General features: G+C 42.6%; 1 protein-coding gene across 1 annotated transcript in view; it reads left to right on the top strand.

The window, feature by feature from the left end:
* Positions 1-17,523, top strand: part of grid1b (glutamate receptor, ionotropic, delta 1b) — a gene marked incomplete at both ends in the record, with an annotated part of 214,449 nt that overhangs the window by 166,843 nt on the left and 30,083 nt on the right. Inside the window, 2 exons of the mRNA XM_083686971.1 lie at positions 10,268-10,321; positions 14,855-15,028. Of these exons, the coding sequence (XP_083543097.1) occupies positions 10,268-10,321; positions 14,855-15,028 (228 nt within the window). The remainder of the gene's footprint in view (positions 1-10,267; positions 10,322-14,854; positions 15,029-17,523) is intronic.

Here is a 17,523-nt window from a genome sequence, read left to right as displayed (position 1 = left end):
TCAGGGAACAGCGTGGGACTACTGCATCTCAACACGTTATAGTCTGAGGCAGCTGTCACACTGTCATACTGGACTGTAACATTGTCCACTTTTCCCTCTCAGAGTAGAGAGAGCAGCTACTCTGTTATAGTCCACCCGCGACATTTTGTACTGTAGACTGTTAGCAATTTGTATATGGGAAGAGATGGCAGGAGAGAGTGGAAAAAATGAAGGGGAGAGGGACAGGCAGAGGGAGAGAGAGGGAGATAGAGATAGAGGAAAGGGGAGTGGTTGGTTTGAGAGAGGGAAAGGGAGATGTAGTGGGAGGGAGAAAAAGAGGGAGGAATAAAAGGGAGAGACAGAGAGAGAGAGAGATGAAGAGACAGAAAGAAGAAGAAAGAGATAGATGCTTATAGCAGGGTTTGGGAGAAGTTCTCCCTCAGCTCTGCCCCTGCCTGTGTGCTGAGAGGGAACAGCACAGGATCCCAATCATCTGTAGTCACAGAAGCACACTGGCATGCACACATAGTAAACATAGACTACACTGTACTATACTGTCGCTACTGTATGTGCAGTACAGAGAACATCTGCAGCAGTGGTTTGATTGGAGTCACGGCAAAAGCGGAAGGTTGGATTGTGATAATGCAGTGTATGGGTGCAAACTTTGAAAGCTCAGTACCACATTTTTTAAAATAGTTAATTGGACTGCGGCTATTCATTTATTAATGACAGACTGTAGATTTGTAGACAGATGTGCAGACTTGATAAAGAATTTGTTGCAGGATTAGTCACTGTATATAGTGTTCATACAAGTTGTACTTTTCAATTACTGAGGTTAGAACATACAATAGCTCATACTATATTTAACTATACTTTAATCCACCATATTCTCGCCTACACAGTGGATGGTCCAGAAAAAATTACATTAATAATGTACATTATCTTTAAATATAGTAGTCTATAATAATAATATATATATGCCATTTAGCTGACGCTTTTATCCAAAGCGAGTTACATTGCAGTGAGTGCATACATTTCAGTATGGTCCCAGCAGGAATCAAACCCACAACCTAAGCGTTAGCGCCATGCTCTACCAACTGAGCCACAGGTGACATTTTCAACACATTAACAATGAAAGAGCTGCAGACCTGCTGCAGTAAATGCTTGAGTATTGCTCGTATTGCTCGTCCTCTTGCTTAAATCAGTCATCACAGTTCTGCTATTCAACCGCCCTGTTGGATAATAATTGGATTGTTTGTGACAAAGGTGTGAATTGTACCGCCTTGTAATCTGCCAAGCCTGATAATGACTTCTTATCTGCTTCACACACTCCTCCTTTAATGGAGTGTATTACTGTAGTTTTGCTCAGCAAAAATAATAAAATTAATCTGTAAAATATGGTTGTGCTTTTTTTGCTGTATTTGTTTGTTGGTTGTTATCCCTCTCTGAAATAACATTGTGTCCTAGAAATGTTCTCCAGGTTATTAAGTGAGGACAAATCAGTGTTTACTTCATCTGCCTAACTACTTTTTCCCAGAATCCTGAAAAATGGTAGTTCCTGCTCAATAACTTGCCAGAGCTTGTTTTTAGTGCGCTAAATTAATGGCAAACTGTGAAAGAGCTGGCTTATTCCTTAATTCGGGGTAGAACATGCATGCGCACGCACACACACACACACACACACACACACAAACACACACACACACACACACACACACACACACACACACACACACACACACACCACATCACATAAAAACGTCTTAATCTCAGGCCTTGCAGGTTTGAGTGCTATGGAACACTACACTACAGTGCAGGCTACTTTCTATGATGAAATAATGGGAAAACCAGGCTGAAAAAAACAATGAAGAATTACCTTGAGAAAAGGAATGTGTGGGTGGAAGCCAAGGTATAGAAACATTTGGTTTATAAAGAGTCTTCCTCTGGTGATTGTAGTTTTATTGAATTCTGCTATTCCTAATGTTTCCAACCACCTTTCTCCAGCTACAGTATAGGTCTAAGGTTAGCATCGGTCAGAGTCAGCGCTAAGCTAATTACAACTAAGGCAAAATGCAGGTAATTTAGCAGACACTAAATGAAAATCAAACTAAAGTGTATACTCAGGGTAGTGGATGTAGAAACTGGAAGAAGGGCTCATTGTAACTGCATGGAATGGAATGAGTTATGGTATCAAACACTCGTTGTAATGCATGGAATGGAATGAGGAATGGTATCAAACATGCATTTATACCTCCACCAGCCTCCCCTGGCGCAGGGATTGAAAACAGAAAGTAAATAATAATCAAATAAACAGAATCAGTTATCCTTGTTACAATATGTGTTCCTCGAGGAATGTGCAGTAATGACTGCTCAGTCTTCAGTGAAATTCAGATTTATATAACCTTTTCTCTTTTGTGTGCAACCGTAGTATGTTGATTTCCTTCATTAGGTTGAATTGAGTCTGCAATCGTGGATCTTTGATGTTCAACTCAAGGGAGACAGAGAGTGTGGGTGGATTGGAATATATAGTCATTGTCTCTCTCAAGTATATGGCTTGAACGGTTCAGCATCAGGCTCCAACAAGTTTCTCTAAGATGAATGGTCTTCTTCACATTTCAATAAATGCACATTTTCCTAATTGAGATGATGGTTAGATAATTAACTCACTGAAGTTGACTCCATTTCTCTCAGTCAAAGTGTCCGTCCTGGAAATATATTACTGTAGAGAGACAGAGAGAGAGAGAGAGAGAGAGAGAGAGACAGAGAGAGAGACAGAGAGAGACAGAGAGAGAGAGAGAGAGAGAGAGAGAGAGAGAGAGAGAGAGAGAGAGAGAGAGAGAGAGATAGAGAGAGAAAGAGAGAGAGAGAGAGACAGAGAGAGAGACAGAGAGAGAGAGAGAGAGACAGAGAGAGAGAGAGAGAGAGAGAGAGAGAGAGAGAGAGAGACCATGGTTTGTTGTCCTCTTCGTTTAGACACATTCATCTGTATGCACCACATGTTGATACACTACACTGTTACACCAAGGGCCTCTGAGAGGAATATACAGCATGTTGATACACTACACTGTTACACCAAGGGCCTCTGAGAGGAATATACAGCATGGAATCAATTTGTGGTTATTGTTGGTATTGGTTGTTTTTCAACAAGATCTCACGCAACACAAAGGGATACGAACAGCAGATAACAGTTTTCATATCAGTGTAATGACTCACTGTGGAATTTCCTCGCAGCTGTTTGTACAATAACTCACTTACAATGTATTCTTGCAAACGCTCTAGAAACTGCATTAAAAATGTATTTTAAAACAGGAGCCTCAGCCATTCTTACCATTTACATGTTCAACTTGGGGGTATAATTCAATCAAGCCTGCCATGGCGGTGTGCAGCGGACATTTTGTTTTCTTAACTGCTGTCTGTGCAGACTAATTTAATTGTGAGAATGTACTTTATCTATGTACCTTTATGGGGAGGTCTACCTGTTCCTTCATTACACCCACAACCATTTTGTGATTTGAATATATTTATTTGTAATGCTGAATTAAGAAGAGCTGTTAATCCCCAGACAAAGTGTAGCGACTTATTTCCCCATTAGTAAGCATTTTCCCCAGAAGCAGAAGAAATTACTAAACCAGATATTAACTCTGCATTTTTAATACTTTCTTGACATTTGAACTGAAGGTCAAATTCATTATTGATGCCATTGTTGAGAGTACAGAGAGTGTGTTGAATCCTTATCATGAAGAGAGATTCTCTGAAATAAAGATGAGTCCAGACACCGGTGAGGGGAAAATCAAGACATGGAAATACTTGGGGAACTAGAACGCAACCATCACTCACAGAGTGAAAAAGACAGCCACAAGTGGCAGAGTGCATATTTGCCAAGCAGATGTGAAATTGTAAATTTCTTCCTTATGGTTTTACCCTACCCCTCAATTTCCCTCTCACAGGGCTGAATTCATGGCTCTATTCAAAGGACCCTGTTATCAAGAACATACCACTGCTGCTGGGAGTTTTCTTTTACAGGTACTCCTATAACGTTTTTCTTCCGTTCCAGACTACATGCTGGTAATGGGAAAGATAAATGACTGACATGTCATGACACTGAGGAGCAGCCAAACTATGAGTCACCAGCGCTGGCTGTAGACGGTGTCAGTAATATGACTATTGTCATATTGACTACTCCCATCCCTAAGACTCCCTGATTGGTTTGAACACTGCAACTGTTGTGTTGCTGGTGTGTTGTGTTTACCTTGTGACTCCTTGCAGTGGCTTTCTACAATCCACTAATATGAGTTGGTTCCTCCCCACCCCCTTGAATATGAACTGTATACAGTCCAGTGCGGATTTCGAGGCCCTAAAGCTCTTGTCGCCCTATCTTATTCTTAGGCTGAAAATGCATTACAGTGATTTGTTCCTCAGGCATATAGTATGATTAAGTCACTCTAATAAGAGACGTGTGTGTGTGTGTGTGTGTGTGTGTGTGTGTGTGTGTGTGTGTGTGTGTGTGTGTGTGTGTGTGTGTGTGTGTGTGTGTGTGTGTGTGTGTGTGTGTGCGCGTCCCCGAGTATCTGCTTATTTACATAAAAACACAGATGCACCGAGAAAACTGTAACATCCTGGCAGCTTTTCTCCAGTAATGAAGACTAGAGCACCTGTTCTAATGAAGCTGTCTATGCAAGAGAAGCAATGAAAAGGTCAGACACCGTCACAGCAGAGAAGGGAGCAGTGGAGTCATTCAGGCGAGGCTGGTGGAGGCAGAAATCAGAGGAGAGGATCATTGTCATGCATGGAATGCATGCGTTTGATGCCATTCCTCATTCCATTTCATGCATTACAATGAGCCTGTCCTTCCGATCTCTACCTCCACCAGCCTCCCCTGGAGGCATTCTATACTGAGACATTGTCCTTGTAACCGTTGAGAGTCCACTCAAAAGTCACCTCAGAAACCTGCACCTTCCAAACTTCAGCGTCTAACTTGTGATCTTTTCTTTTAAAGGAGTAGCATTTTCTAGACTCTTCCCCCAGAGGAATACAGTAGTATTGCAGAACAGTGAACGAAATCCATTATAAAGTTTCATACCTGTCGTCGGAACCCTCGCATTTACTGTGCAAGTTATGTACAAGTTAACTTTGCAATTCCAGTAAAGTCACAAAGAGAAAGGTAAACGTCTCCCTCACAAATACAGCCTGGAAGCTGCCATGAAGACTGTTGCCATAGTTACAGAACATGGACGTTTACGGGAGCCCTGCTGAGACTTTCGCAGGGCCTGTGCCAGCTTTCAGGAGAGACGCAGCGAGCAAAATCCATTTGGAATCTTGTTTGTCTGAAATTGGCTACTCTGATGGCTCTGCGTTTGTCTGGTCGATTCATCTGAGTCCATTACCCTATCAGTGGGCTTTGTTTACCATCTCTAACAGCCTCTAAGTAAAAACTGTAAACCTCTGGGAAAAACTGTGATACTACAGACAAATCAGTGATTTGGTTTTGGTTTGCCCAGTGCCACTTCATTCAGATCTGCAATGCTATCATCAGGAAAAAATATTTACAGTAAATACTTTGTATGTTCATAAACTGAGATGTTTTCATCCAAACTATTAATCTCACCATAGTACTGTAGCTACTGTACTTCTCAATAGAGCAAGCAATACATCAATATTCTTGCCTCAAGCACTTTGAGACTGGTTAAGGTAAGGACGATAAAATAAAAATAAATGTTAAAATAAGCCATCTGCTGGTTGAATATCCAGAAATCAGAAAACCTAGGGAAACCTTGTGCACCTTGTTGAATGCTGAAAAACAGCTAGTACCGGTCCTCAATATTCAAGACACTAGTGACTCAGTATTAGTTCAATATCCTGATGCAGAACAACATTCATCTTCTTTTTTCAGCACATTATATCTCTAATAGAGTTGTAAGGTTTGCATATGCATGGTTAATTAGGAAAGATATGCGTGGGTGGAAATTGTTTTTCCACACCCAGATGAAGCATGATAAGGCATTCTATGGTACATATTAGCATCTTGTGTCCCAAGTGCTCCATGTTGAGTATGTTGGCGGCTTGGCACAGGGCAATATAATCAGCAACGTGGACCACTCAATCATAATCATAACCACATAACCAACCAATCAAAATGTGAATGTAGTCTTGTGAAAATAATGGGTTAGGGTTAGACCCAAAACTCTAATTATTTGAGCTCTCTGCATTAATTGAATTCAAGTGTTAGTGTGGTACACACTATTGTGAAACACTCCATCCATGGTTTTTCAAAGTGGTACAGTAGTTCTTCATTCTGTATCAGACAATGATTGACATCTAACTCCACAAGATTAAAATGGTAGGAAACATCTTACTCCAACAATAGTAATGCTGTGATTTAAACTATTAACAACGTTGTAGTATGATCTTGTTACCTCATGTAGCAATAGCGTGTTGAGATGTTCTGTTATAATTGGGAAAAAAGATCATTCATAAGAAACTCTTTGAATGCATTTTGAATACAGTCATTTCAACCTACTTTCTCTCTGACATGTTAGAGTGCTATACAGTGTTGCAGTGAATGTGTTTGCCAAGACACATTGATTGGATGCAAAGTTCAAACCTGCTCTCACAGACCTCTGGAGGCATAGAATCCCTGTAGGGATTCTATGTAGGGATTCTATGCCATCCCTGTAGGGATTCTATGCCACCCTTCTATGCCACCCACCTTCAACTTCTCCCACCTACACACATATTATTAGCATAGGGAACATGTTTAAGTAATCTCGGTACCCTGACCTGACGGTGATACTGCGATGAAGAGACATTCTTGCTAAGGTTATCTCTGAGCTTTGTTTTGCAACCGATCAAACCTTCCATCTGTCCTTGTTTTTTTCTTTTCAAAAGAGAAAAATAGGATCTTCAATGATAAAGAGATAATAAATCTTGCTTCTGGTAATTTCTCAGTGTTGTAACAAGAATTACCCTTTTGATTGCTCTTATTATTGAGATATCAAGTGTATAATAGGTTGAAGAAATTGACTAATTCACTTAGTGAATTTTAATATGGATTTAATGTTAATTTCTCCTTGTATCAAGACACTTGAAATGATTGTTTAACACTTTCAGGCAGTTTGTGGCATGTCTTACAGTATAAGGCAGAATCATGATGGGCAGGATTCAAACCGGGGAAAAATGGACGACCAAGTGTCTACCATTAGGCCAAGACAACATCCTCAAGCACTGATGGCGACACTTGAGTTTAAATGTCTCAGACAGGGCTACCTCATCACAAGAGCATGTTTCCAAATCACCTCCACTACATGTGCACAATGGCTAATGGCAGCTCTAATAAGATAAGAGCTTTTAGAGCTCAGCAATGCATTATTGAATACAGTGCTCGCTTGTGACAATATCCTCATACTGTAGTAAGTGCACTTGTGTTACAGTGATTTAATGGACATGCACTTTTCATTTGTGCTTGACAAATTGCTGGAGTATTCTGACCACCCTCTGAAAAACCGGTGTCTTTGAGACCGGGTCAGATGTTGCATAACTTGTGTTAAGAGCAGCGTCTCCCCAGTGTCTCTACCCAGGTCCCCCCGCACTCACCACCTTGTTAATGGTTGTCACATCTTCCAGGCCTGTCTCCACTCTGCCCACTCTACCCACCCAACCAGAAGTTCCGTAGCACACATTGTAAACCACTGCCAATCAGTTACTGCCCACCACTGCCAATCAGTTAATGCCAGCACCCACTTTACCCACTATCTGGAGTCTCTGGCTGGGAGATCTGGACTGAACTGTCTGGACTGCAAGGGCAGCGACAGCTTTGAATTCCTCCCTTCCTTCATGTTGCCTCCAAGGCCTTTGAACTTGCAGCTCACAATTCATCCTCATCATAACAATGGTTAACATGCAAATATTGTCTACACAATACTGCGTTGCTTATTTGCTTTTTTTGGTGTATATCATATTTTAAAATGTGCTCAGTGACACCACACATTGCACATTCATTTCCACTTCTCTTACTCACTGATCCCCAAACAAGTGGTGTCCTCTCTCTTCTCCTCTGTAGGCTGACAGACATAGTGTGATGTGTTAGGTCAATATTGTGACTCAGTGGCTATCTGGACCATGGCAAACTGACCAACCAGGCCAGGCAAGGCCAGGAGTCATACATTGCACCTCTGATGGGCAGTATCCTCGGGAGAATGACTCATCATGTCCCCTTGAGAGATCTCATACAATGGTGCGAAGGGACAGGCTTGCGTCGATATAATCTGCTTTTGGGGACATGACGCGATTATCTCCGGACCACGAAATGTGGTGTGAATATATCGGGGCAGAATATATAGGATGAGAAAAGGTTGTGATGACACATATGACTAAATGGATGGTGTTGTGTCGTGTGTTGAGACTGGTGGGCTGTTTATCGATGTCTAAGGGGCTTTGACGTTTTACCAGCTATCCCTGATACCTCCTATGCAAAACATGGTGTTTGACACCTTTCCTTCATTGAAAATGTCATGCAGCACATGAGGCCGGCGATGACTCACAGTAATAATCCTATATTTAATGCTGTCATATGGATTATAAATTTGATCCAGAATGTGAGAATGAGATTCAGTACTTTTTTGACACCTCAGCAGGTAGTCAGGTGTTTAAAGGTCAAAAGATGATACAGACTCGATTAGACAGGAGCATGAATGTCTCTATTGACTAAGCAGATCCTTCTGTTCATCTCTGTCTGGTGCAGTGAAGTGGTTTGATATTATGGAGAATGAATCCTCAGAGTAGAACAGAGAATTTGTATTGTCCCGGAGGGGCAATTTGGCTGTTTAGCAGGCAGTCAATCCAATACGTTGCAAACAACTTTTAGACATAAATAGAGCACCAAAATATTCTATAAAAGTTGCATCCTTTGAAAAGTACACCCTCTTCATCTCATGTGTCTGAAAATGTACTATTACACTGTCATGGAATATTTATATTTTTTCCCCAATTGAACTCATCTGACCAGCCAGAAGACTTGCATGATGAATATCCTGTCTGGGACCTGTTGAGGACTTTAGCTCAGTGGGTTATCATGATCTTGTGGTGTGCAGTTCAGTTAACCTGGTGAAACCAAATGAGCCACATTCCCTCCAAGCCAAGCCATGCCCCACCTCCTCCAAGTGTCAGCAGCAGATGCTAACAAACTAGCCACATTAGACCGCTCACTGAATTATTCATGTTGTGTGTACTGTACATACCCTCTGATGGGACATAAAAGGACAGTAACTATTTATGTTGGGCATTAACCCACTGAAGTGTTAACATGTGTAAAGCCATCCTATAGTAAGGGTAGCAAATGAGGAGGCTAACATCTGGCAGGGCTAACCAGCCTGAGGACAGGATCCGTAGGGTTGATCCATGGCCACTCTGTAGGCTCTCATCTGGCTGAAACGCTTCACATTTTTGTGTCTTATCTCTCTGTGACTTATGGTATGTGCTTTGGTATTTCAGTGGAAACACAAGTGTTAACATAGTGTGAAATACTGTACATGATAGCTTGTCTTATGAGCTTCTGTCGTACTGCATATGGTACAGTATAAGCCCAAGCACTGTTATGAAAGGTAAAGGCGTACCACAGAGCAGTTGTTCATTTTCCCCAAGATTAGGCACTCAACATTTTGGCAGTACCTTCAGTAGACTACCAAGGTGAACAAAACGCTGGCTGGGAGGTATTTTACAAGATTTGATCCAACTGCCAAAACAGCTGACTGAAAGGCAGTTAACACAGCGAGAACAACTAACAAGAACAAAAGGGAGGAAATTGTAACAGCACTATTTTCACTGCCACTGAGTTTCTGTTCGAACAGTACTGTTTGCATATTTTGACAGATTTGAGGAAATTGAAATAAAAAAAGCGTTGATGATAAATGACTGTCCTGCTGTTGTCTCTCCTTGTGGAGGATCTGTACAGTATGTCCTGTCGCTGCCAGGGGAGGCTGGAGGAGGTAGAAATCAGAGGATGGGCTCATTGTAATGCATGGAATTTCTGCCTCCACCAGCCTCCCCTGGTAGCTGTGGGCTTTGGACCAGTCCTCCCCACCATGCTGTGCCAATAAGCCAGGTTGCCATTGTATAATGTGCTATGACAAGACAGTATGAGAGAGTACTATTACATTGTGTCTTTTGGATAGAAGCAGTGGCAATACATCCAAGTCTTCCTACATGTGTCTCCTTCCTCCACAGTCTTAGCTGATGGTTAACAGTGTGGTTAGCTCTTTTTTCACTCTCTCTCTATCTCTCTCTCTCTCTGCAGGCTGTCGAAACAAATCTGGCCTCCAAGGACAGTCACTGGGTGTTTGTGAATGAGGTAAGCAACATCTGTCAGAGTATGTCTGTCTGTCTGTCTGTCTGTCTGTCTGTCTGTCTGTCTGTCTGTCATTCTCCATCTCTCTCTCTCCATCTCTCTCTCTCTCTCTTCTAGTCTCCTAGTCTCACTAAGTCAGACTCTCCATTTAAATGATGAGTCTGACGAGTCTGAGTCTGAAGTGGGGCTGGGAGGTGGCATCAAAAACATATTCAGCTAACTCCATGTTTTAATGTTGTTGTAAACATGCTGTAGGGCGAAACAGGAGGGGCATCTCGAGCAGATCAGGCAAAAGCTGCTTCAGAGGGGGCGGAGACTTGCTGACAACTTTCGGTCCCCAGTGTTCACTTCCTACGCCCTCAGAATCTCAATCTCATCTCAAGAGATGAGATGAGATTCTAGGTTCCGAAATTAATAAACTCAATAACAACAAGTTGATGATCAAGGGAACTGCTTGGTACATTCAGTTGTCTTGTCACCCACATAAGGGTGAGGTTCAAGAGCACCTAGCATTGTATGAAATCCTGCAGTCACCAATATGTAGGTTTAATAAAAGCGTGCTAATTATGTATTATAATAGCCTACTAGTAAAATCCTCAATGTGCCTTACAAAGATGTTGGGCGATTTGCACTTTAGAGTCTCTGCTAATAAGCGGGTGAAATAACAATTCCAATCCAGTTGCATTTTTTCTGTCAAAAGATTTTTCGCATCATGGATTTCTCTCTGGACTCAACTATAATTTCACTAATGTGTTCTATCATTACAAGCGATGCCAAGTGGAAACGGATGCCGGAACTGCCCTCTTTTTCTTTTTCAATATCAAGGCCTGAGCTTCCAATTAGTACATCTTCAGAGCATGTGGATCGTTCTTGTCTTGTAAATTATAAATGCCAAATTGTCACCCCTTGCTAAGTTTGCCAACATTACAGCTTCCCCCGCCAGTGACAAGTTAAGAATCTTAATTCGGGAAAAAATACTTGTTTTCGAGCAGCCTCATTTTCCAATGTCTGATTAATTACAGAAGCCTCACATGCTTAATTAATCTGAGGGAAAGTGAGGGAGAGTGAATAGCCTACAGTACCTGAGTCTATTGTCCCCAGACTTCTCGTCTCTAGACTTTGTGTGGATATCCGCACCAGGACACCAGGCATTCCTCATAACATTCTGTGCATTACAATGAGCCCATCCACCGCCTGTACCAGCCTCCCCTGCAGGACACTACACTTGTTTTTGGCTGTTCTTGTGGCTTTAGAGCTGTGATAATGGATAATGGTCAGACACGGTTGCAGCCGGATCTCTTTAGGTCAGAGCCTGTCTGCAGTACCTTGACGGTGTGGAGACGTAAACAAGACTGCCCTTTCATCCAGTCATTTCACCGGAGCCCAATTAAAAAAGCATGGCTGACAGGAAAGCAGGTTAGACAGAATAAGAGAGTGGAAGGAGGAGATGCACCGCGCTACAAGTGTGGCCTCCTGTGGAGTTTCTTTACCCAGACTGCCCAGTGGTAGGCAGAGAGCTGTGCTGATGTCACAGGCTAGCAGACAACATGGCTGTCTTTAATGATGGCTGATGCTTGCTAGGGATAAATGATACAGTGACAGATGGTGTTTTAATCGATGTGTTTGTTTCTTGTTTTTTCCTCAACCAAAGGCGGGCGGTTGTGCTGGTGTGGTTTCGCTGAGTGATTTTGCTGTCAGTTGACAATGTGCTATTTCTTTTCTGTTATGTTTATACTGAGCTGAGCTTTTCCTTACTTACTTAAGAGAATCTCAATTGTGAGCTCTCATGAGAGATGGTTGAACAGTCCTCTGTACATCCTCTGAAAATATAATGAGGAGTGGAGAGTGTCTGCACCTTTAACAACTCATTGGTACTTCAAGGTACTGTAACAAGCCAAGCTCATGAATAATTAAGTGAACACATGAAAATGACCTTTCTCTGTTCACATCTCCTTATGCATTATTTGCTTTACGTGAAATATGTGATTTGAAATATATCTAGGGGGCATATCATCAACATATTCAGTATTCTCTGTGTAGACTACATGCAGCTTCCCTTAGACTGGAAAACACACACACATCTAGAGACATAAGAGGGAATTAATAGAATATGATACATATACAATATATATACATACTTATATACATATACAATATATATACATACTTATATACATATACAATATGATACAACAGTTCAGTGCCTGTACCGTACATATGTTGTAGAGGAGAGCCTCATTAAGAATAATTGTGTTTCTGTGATATCAGTGGAGACCATAGTTCACTTGCAACAAATATCATCAGACAATGAATGAATTGTTGATGTTTTACTGTGTGAACAACGGGTTGGCGAAAATACAGTATAAATCAATGTCCTATTTGTACACTCTTCAATATGTACTACTATTATATTGTATCTACAGTGAGTCATTGTCCTTCCATGGTTGTGGATTATCCTTTTATTTTGCATACAATGACAATAGTTGTTCGGATAATGTGTGTATACTGTATCTTATATGTAACTGTGCTGCCTCACAAATGTGTGTGTGTGTTATCTACTGAATGTTTCTCGTAGAGCGTATTGTGGGTCAAAGTGAATGAGAAAATGTCTCTATATATACATATTGTACTACTACAGAATGCACTTACCCTGTACTGTACTATGTCCTCACAGAGACACACACAAACCTTAGTGTCGTTCTTTCACCGACAGAAAACCAAAGCCGTGCTTTTTTTGTATTACTTATTCATTCCCTACGGCAACCCAGGCCAGGACAAGTCTCTCCATAAACACGAGACTGTATATGAGAGGGTTTCCCCAAGGGTTAAATAGCTGTGCTCCATCCAAATATCCCACAGCTGTCTGTCCTCCATGCGTCACCCTTTCCCCTTCCCTCTCTCCAGCCTGACTCGGCCAGCGCTGCTCTCCTCTCCTCTCCTCTACTGGCCCGCTGGATGACCAGATGGTAGCGCCTCAGGGCCAGCGAGGGCTAGGCATGTACCTGCAGATGTTGTGCACATTGGAGTGTGAAATCAGAACAGGCATCGGAGGGCATGGGAGGGCAACACAGGGCGTGGAGAGCAACGTCAGGCTTTTAGTGCAAACACCAACGCCCTGACTACGGTGGGGATTTAAACAAGGCCAAGCGTTCTAACACCCTTTAATGGAAAAAGGATGTTCCATTTGACACATCCAGCGGGATGCACTGTATTACTCTGGCCTGCCGCACCGTGTTCCGGACAGACCATTAGCGCTGACAGCAGGGAAGAAAAAAAAAGAAGAAAACAAAAAAAAAAGCAAAAAAACGTTCTGTGAATTTGTGGATTTTACCTTGAAATGAGAAGCTTGAGTGAGAGACCTGGGCTTTTAACTTCTTGATAGAACTTCATCATCATCATCACCATCATCACCATTATCATCAGTACACGAGCCTGGCTGTTTTGTGAAGAATTGCCCATTGAAGCATCAAGTTCCTGTTAATGTGTTGGGTCAGTAAGGGATATTGCTGTGAGAGAACGCACAATTGAAGTTGACCAGTATTCATGTTTACGCAACACATTACTTCCTGCCTGACTGAAACATAGAGCACTGCCAGTAGTCCGCCCCAGATGTGTCTGTATCATAATCAGATCATGCTAGCTCCCTTCTCACTGATGTGGAAGTGATAGGCGTCCCTCCTCCTCCTGCTGCTGCTGTTGCTGCCTCTACCACAGCTCCTGACACAGAGGTTGCCCCCGACAGTGCCAGGCTCTGCCAGGCGGGGGGGAGAGGGGGGGGGCACTGGGATTGCATAATGCTGCCTGGGTCCGTTCCCACAGGGTCCCAGGGAAGCCCAAGCAAGCAGAAAATATCACAAAAACAAACAAATATGGGGAAGTCTCAGGGAAGGCAAGCTGACAGCTGTTGGGGCGAGCAGGGACCGGCGGTGTGGGTTGATGCAGAGGCCGAGATGATGGGACTGGGACTGGGTCACTCCGGCTGGAGCTCAGACACGCCTGGAGGCTCAGCCGGGGCACTTGGTTGAAAACGGTACACTGAAGGAAGAAGGAGCAGAAGAAGGCTGTTGCTCTGTTCCAATTCTCCACACATTTCTCGAAGTCTCCACTTGTGGACTTCTACACCGCCACACACACAGCAGAGCTACTGAATTCACGGGGGGGGCGTGCACGTGTGGGTGTGCATGTGTGTCTGTGCCTTTGAGTGTGCATTGGTGTGTGTATGTGTTTATCTTCGTCTGTTAGGTAATCTATTTTTCTGTTTACCATTATTGTTTATGTCTATCCAAAAGACAAAAAAAAAAAAAAAAAAAAAATGAAATGGGACATACTGTCACAGTATGTATTGTATTGAAGCTTGACGTTCACTGATGTTCATTTGTTTTTTCTGTCTGGATTTCTGTTGATGGTCGTGTATCTCTCTCTCTCTCTCACCGTCCCTTTCTCCCACTCATCCCTCTCTCTCTCCAATCCCTCCCTCCCATCCCTCCCTCCCATCCCTCCCTCCCATCCCTCCCTCCCATCCCTCTCTCTTTGTAGGAGATCAGTGACACTGAGATAATGGAGCTGGCCCACAGTGCTTTGGGACGGATGACAGTGATTCGTCAGATCTTCCCCCTGTGGAAGGACAGCAGTATGCGCTGTATGAGGAACAACCACCGCATCTCCTCCCTGCTCTGTGACCCCCAGGAAGGCTACCTGCAGTCCCTGGAGGTCAGGAAACATCCCATTGTTATAGTCATCTAGTCATTTGGTGCAACACTTTACACCAGTGGAGGCTAGTGGAGGCAGAAATCAGAGGAGAAGCTCATTGTAATGCATGGAACAGAACACACGTGTTTGATAGCATTCCTCATTCCATTCCATGCAATGAGCCCATCCTTCGATTTCTACCTCCACCAGCCTCCCCTGCTTTACACTTATTGTATAATGTGTTTGGTGTGCGTTATAAGACTTGTTATAAGCAAGTATGATTGCATTATAACCTCATAATGATCCTGAACTATTATAAACCATTTTCCATCAGTTGAAAAATAAGTCTTATAGGCAGACATAACATACAGTACTATCATATACAGTATTATTAATATAATATGTCTATAATGAGTTATAATGTGTTATATGTGTGTGCCTAATAGAATGTGTTTCCAGTAAAATTGTGTAATTACATAGTAATTGTCTGTCTACGTAGTAATTATCTACATAGTAATTACACAAGAGAAAGTGGGACAGTCCCATATCCCACATTCTAGTAATGATAACTAGAAGCACCTCAACAGTACAAAGCTACACTACTTTTACGTAACAGCATACATGCCCCTCATTGTGGGTGTTATTCAATGTTGTATAACGATCTTGTATTCTCACAAAACCTACTGTACAACTCTCACATCACATTCAGAGCCAAACTGTATCCTCTTTATTCATATTCACAAGGTCGATCATAACAGATAGACTGAAGAGATGTCAGCATTGTGCTCTTGTTGACTGGTATCTGATGATGCCTTCCGGGGGGGGAAGACAATGATCCTATCAGATGTCACGTCTCTGACAACTCCGACTGACAGGGGCCTCTGTTTATGTTGTGTCAAGAGTGGATTTGACCCGGGGGGGCAGAAGGCAGTAGTGTTAGTTTATCTCCCATTGACTGACACCAGGTGATGTTATTTTACACAAGGCTGGGTCATTGACATGTGCAGCGAATAGCAACGCGAGGTCAGGGGAGTGGGTCCGATAAGAAAGAGCTGGTTGAGTGGACATGGATGTTGTGGAGGTGTTAGATAAAGCAAAGCTGTTGCCTGTGGCTCATATTGACTCATTAGTGCTTGTTTTGCTTTCCCTCTCCAGAGGAAAACATTTCTATTTCAGACAAACCATCCCACACACAGACCGCACTCTCCTCTTCACGTTATCCAGGCAACATGTGCTTTTTTGAGAACCAGCAAAGAATGTTCTATGACGTGTCTATCTACAATAATGCGCCAAACGGAGAGATTACTGCAGTTTATAACAAGTATACTCTCTCGAAAAATATACTTTAACAATAAAGGAGGTAACAAAAAAACATTTCATAGATATTAAATGTACCTTTTCTATTAGGTGATCTTATCAATCAAATCCACAAAGTAGATCACACGCTAGCATGCCCTCTGACACCACAGGCCGTCTTCTCTTCGGTTATGTAAGCCTGAGGTGGCTCTCAAAACTCCTTGAACCCACCTGAGCTCTCGCTCGCCATTAGCTAACAGATGGCGCGGCTTCACAATAATCCTCCGGAGGCTGCTATCTCAATAATTCATGCAAAAGAGGGTTAAATGGTCTTTGATGTTAAATTATCTCCATGACAAGGCGAACACTGGGTCACCGGGGTGCCCAACCCCGTCAGCGTTTTGTCTGCGAATTTGCAGTTTCAACACTACATACCCTGTTGGAAACCCAAGAAATTAGCCGTGTCTTAACAAATTAGCCATATGCACGTCTTCCCTATCATCATATACCATTGAAGGCTGGCAGAGGTAGAAATCGGAGGATGGGCTCACTCTAATGCATTCCATTGCATGCATTAGAATGAGCCCGTCCTCCGATTTCTACCTCCACCAGCCTCCACTGGTTGGGATTATACACAACCAACAACAAGTTGGGGGTCCTTCAGACTAGTGCAGCCAGCTCTATATACTTTGATAGGCTGTCCCATTGTGCAGTCTGTTTTATGTGCTACTGGATAAAGTATGCAGTCCCCTATTGGCCTGCCCAAAGCCATAGACTATAAAGTAAACATCTCTATGGCCCAGGGCAACTCTATTGTGAAAGAAAACGGGATGCACTCCAGCATAGGTTGAACCGTCTTCTGATTTAATCATAAGATAAAAAAAACATGGAGCAAGCCGGTGTTCAACATTTCTGCTAGTTTAGTGAACCTGATGCATAGACAGCCATGGAACAGTATTTATTTACCCAATGAATTGACAAACTATGCTTTGAACACGATTGCAGAATAACTGTTTTATATAACTCTGTGACTATTATCATGCAGTAGAATCTTGGCGCTGTCTAATGGTGTTATTCCAACATAAAAGGATGACGGCATGAATTGTCTGTGTGGATGATGTCATTATCAAAGCACAGCGAGCTGACACAGGCTCTTCGCCTTTCATGTCTGAAACAGTTGGACTGCGCCCTGCTTATTTGTCACTGTGCATTTTGTTTGT

The sequence above is a fragment of the Argentina silus genome, assembly GCF_951799395.1.
Source record: "Argentina silus genome assembly, chromosome: 16".
NCBI lineage: Eukaryota > Metazoa > Chordata > Actinopteri > Argentiniformes > Argentinidae > Argentina > Argentina silus.
Note: the sequence above shows the minus strand (reverse complement) of the source record. Positions and strands in the feature narration are given on the sequence as shown.